Source organism: Artibeus jamaicensis, unplaced genomic scaffold (genome assembly GCF_021234435.1).
Source record: "Artibeus jamaicensis isolate MK-2021 breed Jamaican fruit bat unplaced genomic scaffold, CSHL_Jam_final scaffold_614, whole genome shotgun sequence".
Classification (NCBI taxonomy): Eukaryota; Metazoa; Chordata; class Mammalia; order Chiroptera; family Phyllostomidae; genus Artibeus; species Artibeus jamaicensis.
In genome coordinates, this window is record NW_026522050.1 from 1,620,396 (window position 1) to 1,640,329 (window position 19,934).

Below are 19,934 nucleotides of genomic sequence, written 5' to 3' on the forward strand. Positions count from 1 at the left end.
TGATGTGAGTGGGGAGCTAGACACGGACGGCCTCCCCTCTCCGGAGCTCCTCATTAACTTTTTCTTCTCTCTTTTCTCGCAGGCATCCCTCCCCCATCTTCCATCGGAGCCCGCAGCAGGGGAGGGGCGCCTCCGCCGGGGCTCGGGGAAGCCGGCACTTGGGCCTCTGCGTGCCTCGCTTCAGAGCCAGGCCCATGGCACTGTGAACCCGCGAGGGAGCCCCGCTCGGTGCCGGGGGCGCCCGGCCCCCTCCCCGCCCCATGCGCCCGCGGCTCTGAAGCCTGAGCGGGGCCGGGGGCCGGGCGGGGCCGGGGCCGCCGGAGGCATGGCGCCTGGGAGCCCGTGGTGGCCGCCATCGCCGCCGCTGTTGCTGCTGCTGCTGATGTTGGCGGTGGGCGCTGGCGGCCTGGAGTTCGGCGGCGGCCCCGGGCAGTGGGCTCGCTACGCGCGCTGGGCGGGCGCGGCAAGCAGCGGGGAGCTCAGCTTCAGCCTGCGCACAAACGCCACGCGCGCGCTGCTGCTCTACCTGGACGACGGCGGTGACTGCGACTTCCTGGAGCTGCTGTTGGTGGATGGGCGCCTGAGGCTGCGCTTCACGCTTTCGTGCGCTGAGCCGGCCACGCTGCAGCTGGACACGCCAGTGGCCGACGACCGCTGGCACATGGTGCTACTGACCCGCGACGCGCGACGCACCGCACTGGCGGTAGACGGCGAGGCCCGAGCCGCCGAAGTGCGTTCGAAGAGGCGCGAGATGCAGGTGGCCAGCGACCTGTTCGTGGGCGGCATCCCGCCCGACGTGCGCCTCTCGGCGCTCACGCTCAGCACCGTCAAGTACGAACCGCCATTCCGCGGCCTCCTGGCCAACCTGAAGCTGGGCGAGCGGCCCCCTGCGCTGCTGGGCAGCCAGGGCCTACGCGGCGCCGCTGCCGACCCTCTGTGCGCGCCCGCGCGCAACCCCTGCGCAAACGGCGGCCTCTGCACAGTGCTGGCCCCCGGCGAGGTGGGCTGCGACTGCAGCCACACGGGCTTCGGCGGCAAGTTCTGCAGCGAAGGTGAGCCGGGGAGCCGCCGTGGGGCGCCTGGCTGCGGGAGGGAGGGCCTGGAGGTGCCCCGGGGTTGGAGTGTGCACCACCACCGGAGGACTGTGACCCGTGTCCCGGGTGAGGATGCTTGTCGGGGAGAGCGCAGGTGAATAGGTAGGTAGTGAGCGCAGGAGCCGCTGGGTGAAGCGGAGAGTGTGGGCGTGGCCTCTGGGCCAACCTCCCTCCACTCAGGATCGTCTTGTGGCTAGTCAGGTCCTGGCTGGAGAGTGTGGGTCTGGCACTTGAGAGTGGGCGTGTGTCCTGCGGGTGAGGGGGGAAGTGAGGCTCCTTAAGAGGGCTTGTGGATGGTGGCCTGTGTGGGTGGGACCTATGAGAGGCAGTGAGCGGGTCCCTGAGGGCGGGGACTCCGGGGGCTAAAGGTCTAGGGTCTGGGAGCGAGTCCTGAAGAAAGTGGGTAGGGCCTGAATGGCTAGGCTACGTAGGGCTGTGAGGGCGAATGGTCGGCTGGGGGTGGGGCGGCGAGGCCTGTGTGGGCCTGGAGGGCTGTGGGCGGGGCCTGTGGGCGGGGCCGGTGGGGGGCGTGGTCGGCTTAGGAGGGCGGGGCACAGCAGTCTTTCAGCGTCCGCGGCTGAGGGGCGCGAAGACCGCCTCTGAGGCTGTGCCGCGACTGGGGGGGCGGGGCGGGGATGAAAACCTAGGCGCGAGGGCGGTGGGCGTGGGGCGGAGGGCACGAAGGCACGTGAGGGCGAGTGCGGGTTGCGAGCCGTGGCTGCGGGCTCCAGGAGGGAGGGCACCGAGTGTTTCTTTTTCACAGAATCGGCAGAGCCCCTTGGAGAGTGAAGGAAAAATGAGGGAGAGGGTGGCTGAGGCTTCTGCGGCTCGTGACTAGGAGACGACGGATTTCTTGAGGGGCAAAAAAAATGGCTGGTCGCTTCTCCCGGGCGAGAGGTGGGGAGCGGAAGGTTCTGTTTTGAACATCCAGCCCTGACCTTCCGGGCTTTGGAAGAGAGACTAGTGGTCCGGAGCGGGCTCGGTGGGACGCTGGGGTGTGGCGTGGAAGGTGGCATAGGGGCTCGACGGGGAGGCTGAAGGGCGGGGGAGGTTCTGCCACCTCCCCGGCTGCAAGGGGCAGAGAGGGGTGACTCGGTGGTGGGGTGCACCAGGCCTGGGGTGGGCTGTGGTTCTCGTGGGGGTGGGAGGGGGAGGGACTTTAAGGCACCTGTTGTACTTTGCTCTGGCTGAGGAGTGGGGAGAGGTTCCGTGTCTTCTTCATCCCGGGTCAATGGCGGCTGCTTTCTGCAAGCGTGTGCAGACAGACATGCTTTCCTCTCCCTCGGTGACCCCCGAAGCCGTGGGCCACGTGGCAGTTGCCTGTGTCTGCTCGGAGAGGGAGTCTTTGGGGAGGGGGTGTGCATATGTGTGTGCGTGCCCACCATCTAGTGTGGCTCTGGGATGCTTCAGGGTTGCGCGTCCTCGTGGCCGCCAGCACGTGGACAGCGGGGGGAGGAGCCGAGTCTGTAAGTGTAGCCCTGGGCTTGGGAAATCCGCACTTTGCACTTTATTTTGATTGTGTATCTGTATGTGGTAGAGGAATGTAAAAGGAAGGTTTTTAGATTGCTTTTGGGGGGTTATTCGTACAAGGTTGTGGGGCCATATCTTCAGGAACTGTGTGTATTAAATTAATCTGACGCCTTCTCGCCTTTTCCCCAAGGAGCTCAGGTGCTCCCTAAACTGTGAAATTGGGCGTCTGTGTGTGTGTTTGCCTGCATGCAGAGGCCCGTGAAAGTATGTGTGTGAATGAGACTGTTTGAACAGTAGTGTTTACAGACTGAGGTCCAGTGCCTAGTAGAGTGAAGAGGGCTCACATGTAAGGGCATGTGCTCGTGTGCAGGGGCCCATGGGTGTGTGCTGTAATGTGAGGCCTCAGTAAGACACTGGGCTCTGCGAGGAGTCCTTTTCTCTATGACCTCTCTGTGATTCTGCAGTCCCTATGACGCCTCCCCTTCAAGCCTTCCTAAGAAAAAGGGCGATGGGGACATCTCTAATAATGTCAACAATAAAAATAAAGTTAAAAAAAGGACACAGGACGAACCACACTTCTAACTTTATGGGAGGGAAATTTGAGCCACAGAGAGGAAGGTCACAGTAATTGATTGGTCCACAGTGTCCCCATGCAGAATCAGGCCTTGGGTGTATGATAGATGCAGCCAGAAGCACCCTGGTCAAACAGAGCCCTTGCATCCATTCCCTGAAAGAATTCGTTGGCCAGAGGCTCCCAGCGAGCCAGACAAAGTGTGTGCTTCTGAATGAGGGTTGTGTGGCTTTGTGGCTGAGATGTGTTTGAGTACCTGTGTTGAGAGGGACTGTTCTGTGTATCGGATGTGTATGTGCTGGATACGTGTCAGAAGAATGTTTGTGTCAGTTGTGTGGGAGCTGTGAGAGGCAGTTATGTATCTGACCCATTGTGTGTGCGTGTGAGATTCACAAGGAAAAAGGAAAGGGGAATGTTAGATGGGTGTCAGACAGCTGGCAGGGGCAGGGGTGCTTCCGTGTGTGAGTGTGTGCAGTGTCTGTTGAGGGAGTGGCTCATCGTCTGCGATGAAAAGGCAGGGATATTCATCTCTGCATTCCCTGTACCTAATATAGTACCAGCCACTTAGTGGGTGTTTGATAAAGATTTGTGGAATGAATGAAGAGACATTACTATGTAGTTGAGAGATTACAGGCTTGAGGTAAGGCTGTATATGCATGTGAAAATATGCACGTGTATGTTTTCAGATGTATATTGTGGGAGGGCTTGGGTGTTGCGTCTGCAGATGACAGGTGCCGTGACAGCTCTGATACCCCTCCCTACCCTGTGACTCCATTCCCTCTCCTTTTATTTCTGTTCCTTGTTTTTTGGGCGTCTCCTGCAATATCCTGCGGTCATTAAAGTTCTACCAGTACATTGTCATCTAGCCAAGAAGGAAAGGAATGGGCTCCCACCCTTGGGTACTGGGGTTGAGGGAGGAAGACTTTAAGGAAGCAGGCCTGGCTCCCAACCTCTGAGACAGGTCTCAGGGCCAGGAGCCCCAAGCTTTCCCTGGAAGTCATAGGTGCTTCATTGTTATCTGCTTTGAGTGGCTCTCAACTTTTTCTGAGCTTAAAGACATTTTTAAAGTCAGTAATTCACAGTACCCTTCCCAAATAGTAGTTCTTTTTATATCTGTTTAGTGTGAAAATAGATGGCTCAAAGCTACTATGAATTCAGGATAGCTTTTAGATGACTTTGATATTATATTTGCCATTGTGGTTAATCAAATATACATTAGAAAAAATAGTTTTAGCTTTGTGTGCAAGATATACTGACCTGCTTTCAGGTATTTGGTGTGCATATGGATTTGTGGGGGCTTCGGAATGCCCCCCCGCCATTCCAGGTCTGGGCACACCCATTGAGTAAGAATCTTCGTGTTAGGAGATTTTCTTTTTTCCTCTGAGGTGTCTGTATGAACAACTGAGAGTGTGTAAATGCTGACTATCTGCCAAGGCTGGGATGGGGTAGACTGGAATTTTGCAGTGGTTTGCATGTGAACTCCTCCTCATGTCACTCAAGTGTGTAGAGAAAGGGCTGAAAAGTGATCAAGGAAGAAGTGTGTGCAGGTGTGTAGGAGACCTTCCGAGGAGTGGGTGCTCAGAGGTACAGGACAGTGTCACGTGTGTGCCTGGCGTGGGAGAGAAATATGAAACTGATGGTGAAGTGTGTGTTGGCAGTGAGGTAGATGCACGTGTCTCATGTGTGTGTTTTGTAAGTTTATTGGTGATTTCATTCAACAGGTAGCTTTCAAGGCCTCCTTTGTGACATGTCTTGTGTTGGGGCCTGAAGGGGAATCAGAGATGAATAAGCTGCTCCAGGAGTTAACTGTTTAATTGGGGAAGTAGATAAAACAAACAAGTAAACAGTCCAGTAGATAAAACAAACAAGTAAACAAGTAAACAGCCACTGGTGTGGCTCGGTGGTTTGGGCACCATCCTGCAAAGTGAAAGATCACCGGTTCGATCCCCAGTCAGGACATGTGCCTGGGTTTCAGGCCAGGTCCCTGGTTAGGGACATATGAGAGGCAACTGATCCATGTTCCTCACACATCGATGTTTCTCTTCCTCTTTCTTGAAACCTCCTTTTACCCTTTCTCTAAAAATAAATAATTAAATCTTTAATTAAAACAAATAAACAAAAGAACCAAAAAACAAGTTTCTTGTGTGGTTAAGAGAGCAGATTCTGCAGCTAGACTGCCTGGGCAATGACCTTGAACTTCAGTTCTCTCTGCCCTGGTTTTCTCATCTGTAAAATACGGACAATAATAGTAGTACCTATACTTTACATTTGTTGAGAGAATTAAACTAGCTAATTCTTGTGAAGTGCTTAGAACAGAGCCCAGCATATAGAAAGTGCTAATAACAGCAAAAGAACAATGCAAAACTGTGTAATATATATACCTAAAGAGATGCAGTGAGGCCATGTGATTAAACCGTAGACTCCGAGGCTCAGATCTGGGTTTAAATCTGACTTCCCTACTCACTGCTAGGCCTGTGACATCAGATGAGTACCTAACCTTCAGACTAATTCTTCCTAAATGGAGATGAGCATATTTCCTTCACAGGTGTCTTATGGGGATTAAATGAGTGTCTGGTACATAATGAGTGGTGAGTAAATGGTAGATACTGTTACAGGCAGAATACTCTTGGGGTTTTGGAGAAGGGGAGAGTTTGCTAGTTGGGAGGATCAGTAATAAAAGGCATACTATTTAAGATTGGCCTTGAGCATTGATTAGTAAGTTTGATTTGGGGGAGTTCATTCCAAGCAAAGGAACTGGTGAGAATGAAGGTGTGGAAGGGGGACATGTAGTCATGCCCACAGAGGGGCACCAAAGAGTGCTGGGAAAATGGTGGAATCTAAAGCAGGAGAAGCACGTTGAGACCAGGTCTTGGAGTTTTGACCTAAGTCACTGAATCAACATTTATTGGACACTATCTACAGAGTATTGGCAGATGGAGCCACAAATGAGTTTTGAGCAGGTATATGAATAATAAGAGCTGTTTCGGAAGCTGGGAGTGAGGTGTAGAATAGACGATAGGGGATAGAGTTATGCGGTAGAAAATTCAGTTGGGAGATAGTTCAGGAAAGAGATATAGAGGTCCCGATCCTTGGTTTTCTTGGGGAGTGGCAAGGAAGGGTGGTGGCACCTGGGTCAACAGCAATGGCAGCAGTGGCTGAGAGCCATTGCTGAGGCTGAAGCTGTGGGTCTCTGCTGCTTGTATGTGGAGGCAGTTGGGAGCGGGTGGAGATGATGAGATTTCAGGTTTGCATGGCTGGAAGGATGGTGGATGGGGGAAAGGAAACGGGGAAGTCAGGTGGGGAGCAGTCGTGGCCACAGGCCGTGCATGTGTTGAGCTGTGGTGGCCCCGGTGTTCCTCGACAGGGGTGCCTAGATGGCAATATGAGATCGAGCTTTGAATGGAAGGCGGGGTGCTGATGGCGACCTGGGAGCCACAGGCATGGAGAGATAGTATTTGAAGCTCTAGAAGTGGATGAGGTGGCCAAGGAGAAGGTGAAAGACTTCAGAGGGGCATCCAGTAGGGCGGAGGAGAGAGAGGAGCAGCTGCAGACAGTGAAGGAGCAGTAGGAACACAAAGAGAATCAGATCACACAGGCAAGGACAGAAAGCATGGGGCTGGCAGCCAGTGGGCGTTTGTGAGGTGCCTTGGCTGCTTTATCTCATTTAATCCCTGTGACCACCACCTGAAATAGAAGAGCTGCGGTCTGATCCCTGAGCTGACTCCAGGACCCGTTGTCCCTGCTTTGTCCATGCTGCCTCCAAAACAGAGAAGTGGTCCATCAGCTGTGTCCATGGATTACCTGCACTTGGTTTATTGGGGTGCTTGGGGACAGTGTTTGATCAGAAGCCAGTAACTACCCAAATTTCTCAGGCTGCAGCTTCTCCCTTAAGCCATTATGTGATGAGGGTGATCCTGTATTGGTTGGTCAGCTGTCCCAGTACCTAGAGAAGGCAGTGGAAATCCTTCAGGAAAATCTCAGCCTTGTGAGCCCTCCTGGAAGGACTCCCTCTGGAAAACGCCTTTTTTCCCCATTAAACTATACAGCTCACTAACATTCAAAACATCCAGATGGAAATCTTTCTGTATGTTGCACGCCTCCCTGCCTCCGTAAGCATAATATTTGGAATGTCTTCCGGATGACTCAGGCTGTCGTGATTCCCCTCAGGTGCTGCGCTGGATTGTTGCTTCTTTGAGGCTGGTCCCTGCCCGAAGTGATGCTTGACTGCTGGACTTTTGAATTCTTATATTAGCTTTTCCTGGTTTTTCCACCTCCGCCCGTAGGAGGAGTTGTCAGATAGCAACTCATATCTACCGCTCTGTCGGTTTGTGAACTTGGAAATCTGCATTCCCCAGCATGTCAGGATTGTGTGTCGCCCACAGTAAGTGGAGTCTGGGTAGAGTCTGAAAAAATAACGGTTTCCCTGCATAACTGTTGTGATGCCGGTTTTGGCTGCTCAGAACCCTGTCTTTTCTTTAGTTCCAGTCTTCACTGCTGTCCTCCATAACGAATCTGCCGGAATCACAAATTGATGTTGGGCAAGACTGTACCATCTATGCCCTCTGGTGGGGCAGTCACAACCTATATGTGTGAAAACTGAATAAATGAGGTCACGAATGTAGAATCACTGTCAGCTCTAACATCTGATATCTGTGGTCCTGACAGTTTCTGCGGTTGGAAATGGCTCCGGGCAGAATGGGACCGCCTGCTCGGGACAGCCATACCCGGAGCGGCTGCTGTAGGACTCTGGAGGGGGGTGGATGCTCCCAAGGAAAGCCTCCTGAGGCAGAGTGGCTAAGAGCATGGGCTGCCCGGGTTTGAATCCCAGCTTTGCTACTTGCTAGCTGTGTGAACTTGGGTAGTTTACTTGATTGCGTTGTTCTTCAATGTCCTACTCTGTAATTGAATAACAATTTTTAAAAAAGGACTAAATGAGTTTATATATGGAAATCCTTCACAATGTGCCAGGTACTATCTAAGTGATTGATAAATGCTACCATAATTATATTATTTTAAAAAATCCTCCTCAGAGGGTATGTTTATTGGTTTTAGAGAGAGAAAGACAGAGACACACACATACAGAGAAACATTGATCAGTTGCCTCCTGTAGGTACCCTGACTGGGATTGAACCTGCAGCCTCCGTATGTGCCCTGACCAGGGGTCGAACCTCCAACTTTTTGGTGTATGGGCTGATGCTCCAATCGACTTAGCTTCCTGGACAGGGCTATATAATTATTAATCCTAGTGGTCAGGGAAGTCTTTCAGGGAGGAGGTGGGACTTGGCTAGATCAAGGATGACTGAGTGAGCTTGATGGAGGTGGAAAGGAAAGGATGGGGCTTTGCCATAAGGAAAACAGCCTAAATGAGGAGTCTCATGTACCAGACAGTGGGTGTGAGTCAAGTGTCTCGGTGGGGGGGGGTGGTGAGGAGACCAAGATGTTTGTGCTTTGTGAGAGAGAAAAATCAGAACTGTGGAATCAAGTGAACTCCTCGAAGTCTTGACTTCCAGGCCAAGAATGTAGTTTCACTGGAAGTTTTAAAGCCAGACAAATTTGGGTTCAGCTTTTGACCCTGTCCCTAATGAACAGTGTGCTCTTGGAAAAGTGTCTTCCACTTTCTGCACCTCGGGTCCCCATCTCTACCAGGGAGTCACAGCAGGGGACGGTGTCCTACAAGGGATCCACTGACGAGGGGACGGCGGTGAGGAAACAATACAGTGCACCGAAAGAGCCAGGCACACTTGAAGTGCTCATTACATGAGATGTGCTTTTTATTATTCACTTGACAAACACAGCCATGCTTTTTCCTGAGCCAGGAACTGTACTAGCAGCTGGATATAGAGAGATGAATGAGACATTGTCCTTGCTCTTGGATATCTCGCAGTCCAGTCAGGAAGCGGGGGTGGAAACGCAATCGCAAGACAGATCTGATAAGTGAAATAACAACACAATGTACGTATTGAGAGCTGGCACGAAAGAGGGATGGCTTACTCTGTCTGGGAGGTCACTTCAGAACACAGACGAAGCTGTTCTGACCTGGTCTGAAAGCAAGAGTCGACTTTTTCCAGAATGTTTAGGATGAGAAGAATAAGGATGGGGAAGGGCATTTCAAAATATGTGCAGAAACATGGCATGTTAGGGAAATGGGAAGAAATTGGGTGTGGCTGGAAGCCTAAACTGTTGCAGGAAAGGAGATTGGAGAGAGGTGTGGTCAAACTGTGAATGGACTTTACTGAGATGAGTGGACTTTATCCTGTAGGTGCTGGGAAGTTGGGAAGGTTATATGCAGGGTTGTGACTTGGTTGGACCACTTTGGCGGTACTTGGACTGTGAGCTGCAGGGTGAAAAGACTGGCTGTAGAGGATGTTGTTTAAGAAGCTCATTAATGCTCTGAGGGGAGGATCTGATGGGGGTCTGCCCTTAAACGGTGATGGAGGGATGAAAAGGGTTTCTAGGAGCCTAATTCAGTTTTTCAGGTTTTGAAAGGAACCAATGGACCTGGTGGTTGGTATGGAAAGAGTGGGGCCAACTCCTGGGTACCTAACCTGCCCAGGGAATGCAGGTAGGGGAGAGGGCTTTGGGTCGGGGGGAATGGGATGGATTTTGGACACATGGAGGGTGAGAAGCCCATGAGACACTCAGGTAGAGCTTTTCTAAATGCAGGTGGATATATAGGTTAAGAGGACAGAAGAGAGGTTTGCACTGGAGCCACTGAAAAAGTTCTGAATGTGTGTGCACGTGTGTGTGTTGTGTGCATGTTGGTCACAACAGTATTTGGTCAGGTGTATCTGCTGCTGAGAAAGCCAGGCTGGGGTTGGTCAGGGAGGCCAACCAGCTGGAGTCTAATGCGGGAAACCCGGAGTGAGGATGGGGGCTATGGCGACTTAGCGGTGCAGAGGACGAAGGCCAAGGTGATTTTGTGCTCCTGGGGAAGTACCCTTGTCTGTCCAAAGGAGGTAGATAATACCATGGAGCTCACTCAGGCTGCTGCCAGGTGGAGGCACACTGGCACGTACTGAGGGTCTGTATGGAGTGGTGGTGAACCTCTGGAGCCTGGCAGAGTGTGGATGCTCAGGAAGTGCTGGCTGGAAGCAGTGCCTTTGCTGAACACAGGGAAACAAGCACTTTGTTGTGGGGGCAGAGGTGTTGAGCATGGCGTTAGTGGTAGAGTTTGGATGGCAGAGAGCTGCCCAAGTAATTGCTGAGCAGACAGGTGAGCATGCAGGGCTGGCACCCAGGGAAGAGGCTGGGCCTGTACAAATACAGTTGTTTTCGGATCTCCTAAATGACAGAAGGGATCTGTCACCGAGGAGGGCTGGAGAAGAGACAGGAATGTGGAGGGCGTGGGACTGAGCCTGCAGGGGCCCAGGGTGGCTGGTGCAGGGCACAGGTTAATCAGCAGAAAGCGAAGAGCTGCAGAGAAAGTGGAGCCAGTGCGCCCCTGGGTGCCACCTCTCAGAAGCCAGGAGAGGGGAAGGCTTGTATGGGCAGCAGGCCAAACTTGGTTGTTCCACCTCCCTGAGCATGGCAGGACCCAGGGCGGTGGCAGGGGGCAACACCTTTTGAAATACCCCCATGCTGGATGATCCAGAAGGCACCAGGCCTCCTAGTTCATGCAGGTGCTGGAGAGATGGTTGTGCCGACTGACCAGGGCCTTTGCACACCGGGGCCGAAGAGGACTGATGGAGGGCTCTCGGTGAGCACCCAAGGGTTTTCCCAAGGGCCTCTTCAGTTAGCCAGGCCTCGAAAATATAACGGGACTCAGTTTACTTAAGAAAGTCATCGTATACACAGCTTTTGGGGACGAAGCTGGCAGGTAAAAGCAGCTCTGTGTTGTATATAGTGTGTCTGTGACATATCTAGCTATGTAAAGGCTTGAGTGGGTAGGTTTAGAAAATGGGAGAGAGGTAGGTAGATGGGTAGATAGGCAGCTGGATAAATGGATAGACAGATAGAGAAAAAGGGAGCTATGTTCATCTCAGGGTGTGTCTTTAGCCACCGGAGGGCATGTGGGGTGGTGGTGCCTGCATCTAATATCGTGCATTAGATCACTGTGTGGGTATTGATTCTGCATTCAGCCTGTGTGTGTGTAATGGGGGTGGCATAAGTTATGATAAATGACAGTATGCGTTCCTGGAGGATAGCTAAATCCCGAAGAGCGAGTGAGCAAATAACAAAATGCGGTTGGAGGTAGGAGGAGACGGTGTGTGCTTCCAGGCCTAACTATGTAGTGAAGAGCTGTTTGTGTGTATGCATGTGTATGTGTGCGTATCCTGAGGCCCACGTGTGTGTGTGTTTCCCTCCGGGTCTGTTTGTAGCCTGTACTGTTTCTATTCCTGCCTGTTGCTTCTCGCATGGCTCCCAGCAGGTGGGCATGGCAGAAGTGTTTGGAAGGGGTGACTTGGTCCTCTTACAAGGCAGGCCAGCCCCCAGCCTGCTCCAGGACCCTCAGTCAGTGGAAGGAACTGCCTCTGTGGGAGTCGCACAGCACTTTGGGGTGAAAGGGTGTTTTCTGATTTGTATACCCATGACTTTTCTCCCCTGGGTGGGTACCATGTGGGGCGCAGTTGGGTCCTGTGTGCAAGGGCTTTGGATGTGAGCTGAGTGAGAGATTACACGTGTCTCTAGATCAGTAAGTGCCTATGTGTGTCAGTGTGTCACTGAGCATGAGTGTGTGTATCTCTGGTGAGCCCCATGTGAGCGTGTCTCCATCTGTCTCAGAGATGCAACGGGATGCAGGGGAGAAGCGTGCCTGGAGGGGCAAGATGCTTGACTGTGGCTCCTGGCTCTGCCTCTGAGTCTCCATGTGACCTTGCATGGCCACTTCCCTGCCTTGGGCCTCAGTTTCCTGAAATGCGATATGAGGCTTGGGTCCTCTTGGGCTGTGTGACGCTGTGTTTGAGGCACAGACTCAAAAAACACCTCGGTCTTGGTCTCTGTCTTGTCCCCAGCAGGGCCTTCCTGGTTGGATGGCCTGCGTCAGGGCCTGGGTGGGCTTGGAGACCTTGAACCCATCACTCTCCTTGGAGCCCTGTCTGTAGTATCCTTGCTAACAGCCTCTCTCTCTCTCTCTCCCTCTCCCTCTGCTTTGCCCCTTGCTGAACACCACTGGCCTGTAGAGGAGCACCCCATGGAAGGTGAGTGATATCTTTTGGTCACAGAAGTGGCCAATCGCTGTGGGATCCTATGTGGGGGGTATGGTTGGCCATCTGAGGGCTCCCTCCCCAGCCCATGCCCAGGGAAGGATGTCTGGGTGTCCCCTTGGCGGCCTCAGCCCCACCTCTGGCCTTTCCCCTCTTTATTGGTTTGCGGGGAGAACTGCCAGACAGAGGGCAGACCCTTGCTCGTCTTCACTGTCAGTCTGCCTACTGGTCTTTCTTTTTCTTCCTTAGGGAGGGGACAGGGATTGTGAGGGGAAGGTGGGACTGGAGGGTTCTGAAGTGCCCAGAAGCCAGTGAGGAGACACTGTTTTGCCCAGCCCAGCAGATGAAGCTCAGAAAAGCCATGCTGACCTGACCTGGGTGGGCTGGGAGCAGTGCTTGGGTGGAATCCTCACTGGGGTTTGGAAAGGGCAGGCAGGGGGTGGGCCCTGTCCCCAGTCAGCGAGTGTGTAGGTGGCAGCTTCTCCGCTCTGACTGGCACTTGCAGCAGACCCCTGTCCTCTGTCCTGTGGGCTGGTAGTCTGCTTCTCCTTCAGCCCAGGCCAAGGGCAAAGGTGGGGCAGGTGCCTCTCTCTGGGGTCTCTCTGTCCATTCTTTCCCTGTCTTCTCGTTCTTTTGCCTTTTTTCTCTCTCTCTCTGGGTGTTTTCCAGGGCTCTGTCCCTGGACCTCTGTCTTTGTCTCTAGTTTCTGTCCTTCCCCAGGCCCTCTTTGGGTTCCTGACATTCTCTGAGCCTTCCCCCTCGGTTTGGTTCTCTGTTTCTTTTCTTCTTCCGGGGTGGAGTAGGTCAGGGAGAGGGAAGACCTAGTCGGGTGATCGGACTTGGAGGCTGGGCTGCCGGCCAGCTGTCATGGCCACCACAGGGAAGGCAGGCACCAAACCTGCCCGCCTTCTCTTCCTGGAGAAGCAGCAGGAGTGAGAGCTCCTTGGGCCTGGGCCCTGCCCTGGGCGCAGTAGTGGGGAGCAGGAGTCCTGGGAAAGAAAGGAGGGAGGGCTCTCGCCCTGAGCGTAGGGGTAGAATCCATTTTTCCTGGTGGCGTCCACAGTTTGGCTGGTCTCTCTGGTTGATGTCTCTTCTCTGTGGATGTCCTCAGGTCCCCTGGTCCTAGTGTGCAGGCACCCTCGTGTGTGTGTGTACCTGTGTGCACACACGTGCACACAGCTCTGTTGTGTCATGTGCCTTTGCGCACGCCTGCACACATGTGTGTCTTCGTGTCTGTGGAGGAGAGTGCACCTCCCGTGCTGTGTCCCCCGCGGTGTGGCCCCCGTCTCTGTGCCTCTGCAGGAGCGTCTGCCTCTGCCTGCACCTGTCCCGCCTGTGTCTGCGTCTCCGTGTGTCAGTGTTTACTTCTGCGTGCACGAGAGTCTGAGTGTCTGGGCGGACGCGGCCTTCTGAGGGCTGGAGATAAGATTTAGTGCTGATGTGACTTTTCGTTGCTTTTGATGTCATGTCTGCTCTGGAACAAAGGGACAGATGAAGGGAAGCCAAGAGAAGGGAGAAAAGGGCAGAGGAGAGAGGCTTGGGGGGACCAGGAGGGGGCAGATATTCAGGAGGAAGGAGAGCAGTAAATAGTGGTGGGAAGAGGCGGGATGCTCAGGGAGGGAGGGGCAGAGAGGGTTGCGCTGGGAAGGGCAAAACGTCCTGGCTGAGAGGAGTGGGTTGGGGGGCTGCTGGGGGAGAAGACTGGAGCTAGGAGGGGAGGGGAAAGGGAGCAGCTCTTGTCTGAGCCAGTAGGATTGGCAGGGACACGAAGGGGGCTGGGCTTTGGGGACTAGTGAGGAATGAGGTCTGTGACGTCACCCAGCCATTTCCTGAGGGCAGCACAGTGATCTGCTCCTTTGGCCGGGGGGCCTTGAGTGTGCCTGCATGTCAGTGGCTGTGCAGGGGTGTGTGCCTGCGGCTGTGTGAGTGTGAGTGCATGTGTGTGTACAAACCTAGTGATGTGATGCTTCTGTCTGTCTCTGTGACATGTCTGCTATGTGTCTCTCAAGGTTGTCCCCTATAACTGGCTTCCTTCTTTTGATGGTCCTCTGCTGGTCCTCTTGGGAGTTTGGTAGGAGAGGAAGAGAGGGGGACTGAGAGTGGGTGTGGCAGACGGTGGTTTAGGGACGTGGGGGTGCGGGGCCTCCTCTGTGGCACTGTGCTCTGGACTGTGCAGCCCCCCCTTCGGATCTCTGAGTCCTCCATGCTTCACCCTCTCTTCTTGCCCCCCGATGCTGTCTCTCAGGCCTGGCTTTCTCTCAGGAGCCCAGCCATCCTGCTTCTTAGCCCCCTGCTGAACATCTCCTTTTGGGGGACCCTGGCTGCCCCACCTCCTTTCTCTCCAGCCTCTCGTAGCAGAAAGAAGACACAGAAATAACCAGATAAAGTGCCCTAAGAAAGGACCTTTGGTAGTGCCATCCTTCGTCACCGCCAGCTCTTCTCCTGTGGTGGGAGGAGGGGCTGATGCCACAGGTGGACATGAGGAGGGGCCTACTGAGTGGGAGCTGGGCATGAGGAGGGAGGAGAGGCTCCAGGGCCAGGTGGGGAGGCATGGCTAGGTGGGAAGAGCACCCTAGGGCCAGGTTGGGCTGAGCCTTGGGAGACAGGGCAGGGAACTGGCCTCCCCTTCACCAAGATGGCTGGTGCTGTCACGCCTGAGGGAACTGAGCAGCTGGTTGCCGTGGTGACAGAGGGAGAGCGCTGCATGCTAATGAGGCTGGCTAGGAGCTGGGCAGTGCAAGGGTCTACAAGGCACTGCTCTCCCCTGCCCCTGCCCCTCCCCCCACCCTCAACACATGTTTGCAGGGGACAGAGGGCGGGTCCACAGGGCACCAGCTCCTGGGTCTGGAATTCCAAAGGTGGGAGCATATGAGCCAGTCTATTCTTGCCAGATGAGGGGTTAGGGCTTTGGTCTAGGTTCTGAATTTGGGGGTTTGGAAGTGGATGCAGGTAGTTCTTGAGGAAAGAGTTGGTGAGGGGCATTCGGAGCAAGACAAAAGACTCAGTCCAAATGCTTGGGCCCCTCCTGTTTCGTAGATAAAACCTTTGTCTTCCTGAGAGCTGTTCTGTCCTGAGGCAGCCCTCAGCAGCTGTGGCCCCCACCCCCAACTGGCCTCAGACCCGGAGGTGGGGAGAAGCCGATGTGCCCGAGCCAGGAGGGGGCAGCATGAACCATCTGCCCACATCTTCCACAGGATCCAGGCCTTGGCCCCAGGCCACGCCTTCCTGGCCTCCTCACTGCCTTCCTCATGAACCCAGGCTCACTGGCCCTCAGCTTCATCCCTGAGACACCCGGGGCCCTTTACCCTTGATACCCCTGCCCTGGCTCTGCTTCTTACCCCTAGAACCCACATCCCATTGCCACAGTAGCTGGGATGGTTTCCAAGGGCGACGTGGTACTGACTACAGTCCTCTTCCTTTCCCAGCCTCTTGGCCAGACAGTGTGGGTGAAGGGTGAGGAGACTGGGAGGCCTGAGGTTTAGTGGGGCTGGCTAGTCATCTCAGGTCCTGGGGTCTCAGCCCAGCCATGGGACCTGGGACTGCCAGCCTCTCTGGAGAGAGCTTCCCTTGATTGGTACCTTCTGGGGACTGGGGACCTGGTCCAGTGGACCAGAGGCTCTTACCTTAAGGCTGAGGGGTGCCCTGGGTCAGGGCCGACCAGGCTCTTTTAAGGGGCCAAGGTAACCCTGAAAGTAATCCCAGCTGCTCTTGCTCATAGTATTGGATATAGGGTTTCTTTTTTCCATTTTCAAAATCCAGTTTTTGGGTCATCTCAGACACAGCCTGGCCAGAGAAAGGGGGTCCACAGAACAACTTATGAATGGGGCGTTTGGCCTCTCGTAGACCCGGGCCTCCTGCCGTGGGTCTGGGCTGTCCTCTTTACCCACTGCTGTCCGAGACTGCTGGCTCCAGGCTTAGTCCTGGCACGTCCCCCATCCTTGCTCCATTGTCTCCCTAGACTGTGCTTTCTCCCACCTCACTTTCTGCTCCCAAACCCCAGTTTCCTTATAGAACCCAGGTGTGCAGGGTGCCTGCTATCCACACAGAGGCTGTGGGAGGAGCAGCTGGGAGGACTGGACCTGGACAGATGTGCTCCCAAGGCTCACTTTGGCAGGGGATCCCTCTAGGCCCAGGCTCCTCCTGTCCCCTCTCTTCCCCTTAGGGGTAGCAGGGCTGGGGCTTGGGGGGGTGGGGTTGGAGGTCCCCCTTGCCCGCTCAATTCCACGCTAACGGGACACTCTCTCTTTCTCCAGGTGGCTTTGATTTTTGTGTCGTATTTTATTTTCTCCTCCATTTGAATCGTTTTTCTCGTTGACCGTTTTTTTTTCTCTCCGTCTCCCGGAAGAAAAAAAAAAAAGAAAAAAAGAAAAAGGAAAAAGCAGCACTCCCAGCCTCATGCTTCTCCTCCTTTTCCTTTTTTTTTTTCCGGCAAGAAGGAAAAAAAGAAACCAAAATGTCCTCTTCCCCTGCGGTGACTCCCTGCCCCACTCTTCCTCTGGTTCTGCCTGTACCCCTCCCCTTCTCTGGTGCCCTCTTCTCTTTCTCTCTCTCTTCCCCCCTCATGCCCTCCACCCTCTGTTTCGGCATCGGGCCCCTTCCTCAGCTTCTGGGCTGGGGGCTTTTCCCCGATGTCTGTCACAAGTTAAAAAGGGTTTTTAAATTGTGGCAGCAAAAGCTTTTTTCTCCCCTCTCTCTGGCTGATTTTGATGACTCGTGTTTTCTTTGTTTCTTTCCCCTTTTCTTTCTTTCTTTCTTCCTCTTCTTCTTCTTTTTTTTTTTTTGTTTTTCCTTTCTTTCTCTCTCTCCTTCCCCTTTCCAAGGTCCGGCTCACCTGACGTTAAACAGCGAAGGTATGGTTTGAAGTTCTGGTTTGCTTTGGATTGAACTGGTTGCCCCCAACCTGCACCTGGATTTTCTGTTCCTCTCCTTGTTCCTCTTCCCCCTCCTCCATCTGTCCCACCCCCTTCCCTTCCCACCCCCTTCCTCTGCCATGTCTCTATTTTTTAGGGGGTGCTGGGTGGGGGTGGGGGTTTGGTCGTGTCTGTGCTCTCCCCTCTCCCCACCTCACTCCATCCGCCCTCATCTCACCTTGGTTTCTGACATCAAGAGATGTTTGAACTCCTGCCGTTGTCTCCAGCCACCTTTTTGCGTTTTCCTGGTAGTGTATCTTGCTTTTTTAATTTCTCATGGTGGTATTTTGTTTTCTTCCACTCATTCTGATCATTCTTTCTTCTCTATGAATCCAGATAAAAAGAGAAAAGCACGGGCTGGAGAAAGGGGACTTTAGGCAGCCTCCCTCCCCTTGCCCAGCTGCTGTGGGGGCCCCCTGTATCCACAGTGGAGTAAGCGGGAGAAGTCGGGGAGTGCTGGCATGGGATCCCCCCTTTCCACAGCTGCCCCACTGCATGCCTTCACCCTTGTGTCTTTTGAACATCTCTTGACTCTGTTTAACAGATGAGGACATTCAGGCCCAGGGAGACGAAGTGACTTTCTAGTGATTACATGGACTCTAATTGGTGGTACCCTTGGGACTGCTCTATTTTTAGCCTCCACCAAGTCCCTACCACTTTTGAGAGCCCTGGCGTTCAGGAACTGGAGACAGAGCCCAGGAGTCCTGACTGTGGGCCCTGCCAGCTATGACCTCCCCCAGGGACCCCCGCCATCGATTCTCTTGAGCTCGTGTATTTGGCCTTCTAGACTCACAGGCACTTGCTCCCCTGCCCAGAGCCGTCCTCTCTTGGGGCTCATCTTCCGCTGGAAGGAGGTGGGGTCCTCAGCCTGTAGGCGGGAGAGGCCAACAGGATGGCTGAGCTGTGGGCAGAGACCAAGCTCTGGAATTTGGGGATGGGCTTAGGTCTGGGGAGGAGGGGCCCATGGTTCTTGCAAGGATGTGAAATTATGGCAAGAAATGTGGGGAGAGAGGAAGCCCCAAGTGGGGAGTCAGGACCTGGTTGGTTCACTTACATCCTTCTTGCCTGTCAGTGCCTGGTTCTGGGGGTCCTGGCTGCGACTCACCTTTGTCATAGTTGAGGACCAAAAGGATCCTCTGCCCTTGAAAGCTCCACAGTCCAGGTGTCACTCTAGCTTTAGTTCTGGGGATTTGAGATTGGGTGGGAGTGAGGGCCTGTGTAGGGACTTTTAAACTCCATTTTTGAGTTCCCCTCAACCTGAAGCCATCCCATGGGGTCTGGCAAAAGTTGTGGGTGCCTGGGAACTGGGTGCTAAGCACACAAAATCACTGGCATGGGTGGGTGGTTGAAGAACTTAAGCTGACCTGGAACCCAGGCATACACAGCCGTGGGGCCTTCAGAGAGGGGCATGTGGCAGCCAAGCTGGGTGGCACAGAGCAAGGAGTCATCCCTGAGAGAGGGCTTCACCCAGACATGAGACCCAGCCAGTCAGGACCTCCCTTGGTGTGCACAGTCCTCTGAAGGCACTGTGGAGGGACAGAGTACAAGCAGAAACTGTGGTCCCGCCCCTGCGATGCCCCATATTCTGACTGGCAAAGATGTGGACAAAGGTGACATCAAAAGCACTCCCTGTAGTAAATGAACCAGGTGCAGATGGAGAGCCAGGTTTGCTTCGAGGACAGGCAAAGATCAGAAGGGGGTGGTGTATGTGAATTGGGGAGTTTTGGAGGAAGGGTGCCTGTGTCAGGCTTTTGAATGAGTTGAAGAATATGGACTCTGACCCAGCAGGTAGGATGTGAGCAAGATACAGAGTAGGAAGAAGGATGAGACAGGAACAGGAAGTGGGAGCTCAGGCCCCGCCCTCCAACCTCCGGGCTATTGGGGGGGCTGTCCTCTGTGCACAGGTGGAGGGGATTCCTGAGCCAGCAGTGTGGTCTCCACCCCAGTCGGATCAGGCCTGGGCAAAGGGCAGAAGTTGGTGGTCAGGAGTCTGATGGGATTTCTGGGGCCAATGGAATCCTTGGTTTGTCAACAGGCTCTATCCCTATAGTCCCCAAAGCAAGTGAGTCCCCAGAGGAGCTCCTCTGGCCCCAAACCTGTCCCTTCAAGCAAGAGGACCTTTGCCCTGGAAAGGCCCCTCCATCACCTCAAGGCTGGGGTGGGACTGGCTGGGTAGCCCCCGTGCCTGACTCCCCAATTCTGCTTCTCCAGTAGGGTCCTTACTGTTCTCCGAGGGGGGGGCCGGGAGAGGAGCAGCCAGTGATGTGCACCAGCCGACGAAAGGTCAGTGACCACAGTCCCCAGGGAGCCCAGCCCTCACCCACTGCAAGCAAACTGCACTTCCCATGGGGGCGGTTAGTCAATAGAGGTGTACCCTCTCTGAGGCCCACAGGGACTGGTAGGCCTGCACCCCTGTACCTGCCCTGGCGTGAAGGGCCACAGCCTCCACTTCCTTCCCAAAGCTCAGTTGACCTGGTGACCTCTGTCTAGAATACAGATGTCTTTTTATGGCAGTTGTTTAGACTCATTGCTAGAAAGCATGTTTCTCTGGTGGAATGACCAGGCAGCTGGGGAAGCCCCACCCCCACTTAATCATCAGATTCTGGGTGGCAGGTGTGGCATTTATAATACGAATGGATCACATGCATCGCCTCACTGAACCTCCACGACCCTCCGTGGAGGGGCATGTTGCCCTGGGTTTACAGAGGAGGAAACTGACACCTGCCAAAGCCCCCCCCCCAAGACC

At 54.2% G+C, this 19,934-nt stretch overlaps 1 protein-coding gene across 6 annotated transcripts in view; it reads left to right on the plus strand.

Moving 5' to 3' along the window:
* The first annotated feature begins 325 nt into the window (after nt 1-325).
* Nucleotides 326-19,934, plus strand: part of NRXN2 (neurexin 2) — a 93,610-nt gene continuing 74,001 nt past the window's right edge. For 4 of the 6 annotated variants that reach the window (XM_037146414.2, XM_037146416.2, XM_037146419.2 and 1 more), the window contains exons 1-4: nt 326-1,052; nt 12,255-12,272; nt 17,099-17,128; nt 19,400-19,471. In XM_037146414.2, the coding sequence (XP_037002309.2) occupies nt 326-1,052; nt 12,255-12,272; nt 17,099-17,128; nt 19,400-19,471 (847 nt within the window). The remainder of the gene's footprint in view (nt 1,053-12,254; nt 12,273-17,098; nt 17,129-19,399; nt 19,472-19,934) is intronic. The other 2 variants (XM_037146415.2, XM_053659107.1) reach the window with 2 other exon arrangements.